Source organism: Pyrus communis, chromosome 12, assembly GCF_041283825.1.
Source record: "Pyrus communis isolate YQ-2024b chromosome 12, ASM4128382v1, whole genome shotgun sequence".
Classification (NCBI taxonomy): domain Eukaryota; kingdom Viridiplantae; phylum Streptophyta; class Magnoliopsida; order Rosales; family Rosaceae; genus Pyrus; species Pyrus communis.
The window spans coordinates 5,851,804-5,859,857 of record NC_142576.1 but is presented as its reverse complement, the minus strand read 5'-3'; the positions used below and the strand labels follow the sequence as shown (position 1 = coordinate 5,859,857).

Genomic DNA, 8,054 nt, shown 5'->3' with positions numbered 1-8,054 from the left:
TCAACTACTTTAATTGGTTTATTAGGGATTTCTTCTAGCATGATCTAAGATTATTCATTTACTTCAATCATTTGACATTCCTTTTGTCAATTTATGCATATATATACATTTAAAACGTGTAAGTCGTGCGTAGCACACCATGATTAAAAAAATGTCTTCTGCACACGCATGAGCTCATGCATTAAGGCTAGTAAAAAATAAAAATAGACCACCAATCAATGAAAAAAGTAAAAAGAAGACCAACAAACCAAAGACAAATTGTTGTGCGACACGCGTGCATTAAGGCTAGTGAAAAGTAAAAATAGACCACCATTAAGTGGAAAAAGTAATAAGAAGACCAACAAACCAAAGACAAATTGTTGTGCAAATAAGGACATCGCTATAAGCATTAAACAATAGATAAAGAGAAGAACATTGACAAGCACAACAATTGGACAAAACACTAAGTAATTTCTTGGAACACCAAGAAAAAAATAATATGTTCGGTTGCAACGACTTTGCTTTATATAATACTGCAGGAGGGAGTTCCTTGGACCTTTCTGCAAAATGTAAACAAAGACATCAACTGATATTTTAATGGAGAAAGGGGCATATACAACAAGAAGAAGATTATAGATTATATTTGAGAGACCTTTCAACTTTCATGGGATGAAGGGAAAAGACCTAACAAAATAATTAGAATTGTCGAATTTGGGTGAATAATTTAATGATTTAATTGACAAATGGGATTATATTAAGGCATCAGTGAGAAGAGAATAAAAAATTTTAAACACAGTTAATTCATAGATTTAGGTGCAAGATAAGTCCACATGACATCTTTTAAGTAGAACAGACAAATAAAGAAGACTCGGAGCTCGGAGACTGTTATTGTAGAAAACATTTTTGTTCATGAACTCTTTTGTGCCCATACCAACTTAGAGTCTAGACAAGCAAAAGGAGTCGTTGTGTGGTACATATTTCTTGCAATCTTTGGAGTTGGATTAAATATTCTGCGTAATACGGTCAAAAAAGATCTCATGCGATGTGATGTATCCTACCCCAACTACCCTGTTTTCCCTTAGAAAAGGACACCCTGAATCTTGTTGTCCACAACAAGGGAGACTTGGAAGCTTATCAGTTAGCTCACTCATCTGCAAGTCTACCCTAACGTTGTAAAAATTTCTTCAATTTTGATCCGGTTGATTATTGAGTGTAATTTCTAAATTTATGATTCTGCGTTCTAAAACAATTAACCATGTGAATAAATGATATCAAAATTGAAATAAATTCCCAAGAAGTTGTTGAAGCTTCATAAGAATGAAACCTGAAACTTCACGTTCATTCAAATTTCACAAGATTGAAAATTGAAAGAAGTATTTTGCTTTAAACAAACTCATTTCATGTCAAACATTAAGATTACATGACAATATTTGACGAATCGAGCAATTCAGCAACTGTTAATGTATTCAAAACTTTAACATGCATTTACCTTACTAAGAACAAGATCAGCTCGTCGATTTGATCAGATGGCTTCTTATTTGCTAGGTACGTAATGAAAATTTGAAACCAGAAAAACCAGAAAATTTCAATATCTCCAAAATTTGTTAATGTAAACATGTCTCAGTAACCTCTTCTTTTACCCAGACGAGGGAACATCTTCGAGAAGATGTTCTCCACAGTTTTGTAGTACCATTTTCTCCATCTCTTATAGAACGCGAGTGGCCCGATGAAAACTCCAAAGCCAAAGCTACATCCAATCTCAGCACTTATAAGATCAAAATCAATTTCAGGTTGAGCATTTTAGTGTTGGTGTGGTGGTGGTGACAATCCTAAGGTGATAACAATTGTCCCGCCCTAATCCCGAGTTACGTTTGGGATTGACAAATGACTTCACCACGTACTTGTTCATTTATCATGTCTCGCCTCCGAGACATGACCAAAAGCAAAACAACGATTCAACAAGGCATTAACTTTTTCTTGTATATCATGGCTACATCTAACCTTTGTGTTACCTATGTACCTAAGACAGGATCAAGCCCATATGTAAATCATCCTTTGTAAAACTCTAACATTTCACATGATACTTTAGAGCAGAAAACATAGAGTTCCATACTACATAACAATCGTATGTCAACCAAGATTTTTCATTTCGTCATTCACATATCGCACATGCTTTCCAACTCCATTCCACAATCACATAAACTTACCGATTCAAATATGCATAATGTAACTATGTAAACCAATCAAATAAAGTAATAATTCAGGAAATTTAATAAAGCAATCACTGTATGTCCCTATCTGGATCCCAAGCAATGTTATGATCACTAATTTACCAGCACAATTGTTTATCGTGAGCAATTTCTAACCAACTCCGGCCTACTCAACGAAATCCCACTAGAAAATGGTCATTTCTGATGTTGATGGACTATCCAGGAGGATCACTTAGACGTCAAAACTTCCAGTTCAGACCATCAGTCCTTAAATCACCCAATCAGCATTATATCAAGCAAATCGTCACCATCAATGATTTATTATTCATGGAGATATCGTTGTAACAAACTATTGTGAATTTTGAGTCAAGGAAAAATCTAAGTTTCCGTCCGTCAACCTTCCTTAAACTATCGTTCAAGTTGAGTTATCTTCCAGCACATGATTGAGTAAGATATTTTTACGTGTTTAGACATCGAAATTGTATATTCAATCCAGATATCTTGTACTCTAGATTTCTTGGATTTGTTTTGACCCTCAAATTCTTGAGTATTCTTTTAGCCTTCTCAACATGGTTTCTCACTCAATCATTGAGGAATTCACGATAGGTCGACTTGGCAAATGTGTGCGCCAGTTTCATATCGATGCTAGCAGAAACCATGGGAGTATAATCTTCTTACAAGTTTATCAGATTTACCAAAACGAATTCTAAGTGGCTTTGAGGATTGAGTAGTAATTCAGCATGATATTGGTGAAGGTATAAACATAAGTTATGAGCTTGGTGATTGTGGCGTTAATTTTCAAGTGTGGCTTGAGACTATAACTGTCATTCAGAGAATGTCGTTAGAGATATGGTTTCTCTAATTTAAGCTTTCATATCTTATACCCTTCGATTTGGAGAGCAACTCTAGTGATCAACCACGAATAAAGCCTTTCGCAATATGTGTTCGTCTCTACGTATATTTCCACTGCTTCACTCCAGGGTCACATTGTTGTGGGAATATGGATGTCCAAACACTTCTAGCAGATGGTTTGGTGCGCTCTGGGATAGTAAGGTATCGTGATTGAGGCATGAATCGAGTGATCTAGGCATACTCGCACATGAGAAGTAAAATGATATTTTGGCATCCTCGAGAACTTCTCACTAGCTTATTGAGACAACAATGGGTGATCGTCATTACAAGTTGCAGACTGTAATATCAATGGCTTAATTGTTGGGTTCACTAAGCAAATGGGCAAGACGGCTCATCTACGGCAACACTTATTAGTTACCTATGGTTCAGACTCATTCTCGAAGTTCATAACACAAAGAATGTTTGGTGAGGTCCATTTTCATTTTGGGTTTTGATTTTTCTCGTACAAATATTTTCTGACTAAGTTATTCTATTTATGTGGGTATTTCTGCCATTACAAATTTCGGGTGAGTTATTTGCACTCTTGGTGTTCAACCTTACGGGTTATACGAGTATTATACTACTATGTTATTGAGGAAGGAAGAAGGTATGAGCTTGGAGGCATGAAAGAGGAATAATTGCAATCTGATCGCGACGGAATGGCATTCTCTTTGATGCAACCACTCTAACTTGATTTCTTTCTTATGTTTATATAAATATGTTCCTTCCTGTTTTCAAGTATCAACAAGTTATTTTAAATTTCGGAGACGAAATTTTCTTAAGATGGGGTAGATTGTAACGACCCATCCCCAATTATTACAATTTTTATAATTTTTAAAGGTGAATTTACGAAAATACCCTTCGAGGCAAAGTGTTGACTTTTGTTGACTACCGTGTTGTGCCACGTAAGTTTCATTTTCTTAGCGTATCCTCATAGGACTCATCACTACGGACGCATGGGCGCAAACAGAACGTAATTTGGAGTTATAATGAAGGAGTTATTAACATTTAAAGTTGAGAGCATTTTAGTAAATTGGTTAATATCTAGAAAATTCCAGATTTTTGGAGCAAAATCTGGGATGCCACGTGTGTAGCCCAGATTAAAAGGAACAAATGATGGTCAGTGCAGATGAAGTATAAAGGAGATAAAGGAGGGAGAGGTGAGACAAATCAGAAGAGGAGTGATGTGAGGAGAACCAATAGGAAGCAAAAGAAAGAAGGGGAAATGAGAGAAACAAGAAGCACGAAATCACCCTTGACCCGTGGACCCGCAAACCCGGTTGTGACCCGTAGGTTTCTCAGGTGAAATTCATCATTTTTCTTGTGGATTAGGCCAATCTACCACTCCCAATTCTCATGGAGACCCTTCCTCTACCATTTATACATCAAATTTGAGAGGATTGGGTTTGGAATTGAGGGGTTTTACACCGGTGGGTGCGACAGCTTCGGGGTGGTGATCCACCAAATCCAAGGGTACCTCAGTCAATCACCACCATCGATAAACTTCCCATGAGGTCCAGAACAAAGCCAAATCAGTTGTAAAGGTGGCGGAGCACCGGAGATGACGAATCAAAAAGCACATTTTAAAGCGTTTCCGACGGGTTTTAGTGGAATTGGGGCTTTTTCCGGCCAAATTGGTCTTAGCCATAGGTATGAAAGTTGTTCCACTCACTGAGATCTTCATTTTTGTGAAGTTTGAGAATTATTATAATTAGTTGAATTTTCCGGCGAAACCGAGCGGCCGACTGCCACCGACGGTGACGCGTGTGGCGGCACGTGCCCAACGGGCAATGCTATTTTACACTAAATTGATATCTTGATCTTAGATTTGATATCCATATGATGTGATTTGAGTATTGTGAATCTAGTTTGTTTAAGGTGCGTTACTTGATAATTATATGAATCAATGATCCGACCGTTGGATCGTCACCAAACTTTGATACGTTATAACACATAATATTTGAGGATATTAGAAACTTACGGATCAGGAATCCGACGTGCGGATCTTCCCAATTAGGACATGTAAGTTATATGTTCTATTGATAAGAATTCTAAGACATGATTTGATAATTGTTCTAGGCGGCAATCGTTCGTGACGCCTTGATATTTGTGCTAGGGAGTTGTAGCGCGGACTCCAGGTGAGTGGGCTTTTCGATTTTCTGTATATACGTATATACGTTTCCCATTTTTCCCAGAAAGGGTTTTAAGTGGAATTTCGTTTAAGATGCCATGTCATGGTTGCTTTACATTTTAACCTATGCATTAGTATAGTTTTGCATAATGTTGCATGATGTTGCAAAGCCCACGTAAGCTACAGGTGAGTACATTATGATGTTAATGGTTTTGATGTATATGGTTATGCATGAATGCATTTGGTACTCAGTATCCTGCACCCCGGTGTTAGTGTTCCGCCTGAGGTCGGGGCCAACCTTCACGGGATCGTTCACCTCCTGCACCGTACGCTCACCTTGGATCCAAGGTAGGTGCCAGCCTGTCGTACAGACCACATTAGGTGGTACCGACTCGTAGGTGACTTGCAATACTTCGCACAGCCTTCATGTGATCGTAGCACTTGAGCGTATTTATTTACACCCAGCCTGTCGTACAGACCACATTAGGTGGTTCTGACTCGTGTGCAGGTTTAGAGTCGTACAGGTCACGTTAGGTGACTCCGACTGGCATATCATTTTACATTGATTTATTTCACATGGCTTACTTATTTCATTGCTAAGATACTTGACATGGCATATACTTGGTTTTCACTACTCTCGAGCATGATTTCTATCTACATATGTATTATTATTTTCTGGGAAATTATACGGGTTTTACAGCGAGAGGTTATAATGTTTTCAAAAATATTTATATTAAAAACTTTATTTTCAGGCCCACTCACCCTTGTTTTTTAGCCCTTTCAGGTTTTAGCTGTTGGAAGTTCGTATCGACGAGGATTTGTGGCGAATCTCAGTATAGGTGTACTTAGATCCATTGAGAACCAGGGATTGAAAAGATCCACTCTTCGGAAATTCTGGTAAGGATCCTTGAAGCTGCGGATTACCAGATAAGTCAATACTCTGCAGTGTAGGTACGAGGAAGATCTTCTCCGGAAATGTACCATATAATCCAGAATTCATGAGGAGCAAGGAAGTCAAATTTTTGAACTTTGAGAAGAATTCCGGAACTTGAGTAGACAGATTATTGTTCTCTATCCGAACAACTGAGAGTGATTGAAGCTTCAGTAATGAACTGTCAATAGGGCCTGAAAGATTACAAGCTGACAAGCTCAACACTCTCAAGTTTGGGAGTGAAGACGATATCGCTTGGCACCAATTGCTCCCCTGTTCTGATATCCTTACGCCATCTAAATGAAGTTCAACAAGCTCAGAAAACTTCCGAATGAGCACATTCAAATTCGGATTCTCAAGATTCAGTGAAGGATTTCCTGGAAAGTAAAAGGTAGATAAATCAAGAATTTCCAACCTTGTCAAATGTGAGATCTCAATGGGAATTTGCCCGGAATAAGCAGTATTAGACAAGTTTAGATAGCTCAAATCGGTAAGCTTTCCAATTGCAGATGGAATTTGAGAGCCATGACCAACTTCATTGTTGGCCAAATTGAGGCTTTGAAGATGTTGAAGATCAAAGAGGCCGCTTGAATTGTCAATGTTGCCTGAGATACATTCACCACTGATGTCAAGACCAACGACACGTCCTTCACTGCAACTAAGACCAGCCCAAGAACAGCAGTCAATGCTTGAATTCCACGATACGAGCTTAGAGGAAGTGGAAGGATCAAATACAAGGCTTTGTTTGAAATGGAGCAATGCAAGTTTCTCATCTTGAAGACATTGGCTGTGAACTGGGATGACATTAATACAGAGGTGGATCAACTTAACAGTCATTAAAAATAGTAAAAAATGGAGCAAGGTTTTCATCTTGATAAACTTTTAGAGACACTGCTGGAAGATAATTAGGTGCTGTTAATGGATACGGTGGCTGGCGGCTATAATCTTGTGGAAAACACCTTAATGAAATTTTTTGATGTTAGCTTGATTTCGAAGTCTTTAATTAACCAGAAAAATGGGGCAGGAAAATAAGGGTTTGAAATAGTATATCTCTTATGTAACAGATGTTATCGACCTTTTCTTTTATATTTTTTGCTTGTTTCGCTTGTCAAACCATACAACAACAAAGACTTATCCCATTAAGTGAAGTCGACAGTATGAATTCCAGAATGCTATTGCACTCGGTTTTACAGTAGGTATGTTCTTAACTCCAAGTACTCCATGTCACTTCTTAACGTCTTTCCAAATTTTCTCTATTTTCTTATGATTTTGCTTGTCAAACAAGATGCAGGAAATTTTAAATTGTGATGATGCCATTCTCATCGAAAGCACTGTATATGTTACATTTTGATGGCGAACAGTTTGGCTAGGTTATTACAAAGGAAAGGAGCCACTGAAGATGTTCGAAGAAAGTATAGTATCTTGAGCTCACGGAAATTAAAGACAGAAATCGGAATTGGCCGTTCAAACTTGTTGCTACTTGAATCTGTTAAAGAATTTTGACATGGAAGCAGTAAGCTATTGAGGATGAGGTACACAGAATCAAGAAGAGGACTGAGAATGAAAGGAAAGTTGCAGAGAATGTGTAGTAGAATTTTCAGAAAACTTGCAAAGAGTGTATGACCTCACTATTTCGAGAAATTTTTTACTGTGATCAGAACACAAGTGGTACACCACGTGTTTTTATATAAGTGGTGAAAATTTTTATTTTTTAAGTTATTAACTTTTTAACACACATATCACATCATTTATATAATGACATATGATATGCACCCTGTGTTCCCAAAAATCTCTCCACTATTCCATGCAATTCACGTGAAGAGTGTTTGAGAGAGAATCACTCTTCCAACGGTAAGGTGAGGGGAATATCCCAACTTCACATCTTTCAATCCTAGCCATTCATCTTATCAAC

At 37.7% G+C, this 8,054-nt stretch overlaps 1 protein-coding gene across 1 annotated transcript; it reads right to left on the bottom strand.

Annotated features, from left to right (window-relative positions):
• Window positions 1-5,998: 5,998 nt before the first annotated feature.
• Window positions 5,999-6,979, bottom strand: LOC137744250 (receptor-like protein 7). The gene is made up of 2 exons (XM_088681674.1): window positions 6,625-6,979; window positions 5,999-6,519 (listed from the first exon to the last, which is right to left on the bottom strand). Exons 1-2 carry the CDS (start codon window positions 6,977-6,979, stop codon window positions 5,999-6,001), a joined length of 876 nt encoding a protein of 291 aa, XP_088537800.1.
• Window positions 6,980-8,054: the final 1,075 nt, after the last annotated feature.

Coding starts and splice junctions, on each gene's coding strand:
- LOC137744250 (XM_088681674.1), bottom strand. CDS start 6,979: ATGACTGTTAAGTTGATCCACCTCTGTATTAATGTCATCCCAGTTCAC. Junction 6,520..6,624: donor TGGAAAGCTTACCGATTTGA/GCTATCTAAACT, acceptor TTTACTTTCCAG/GAAATCCTTCACTGAATCTT.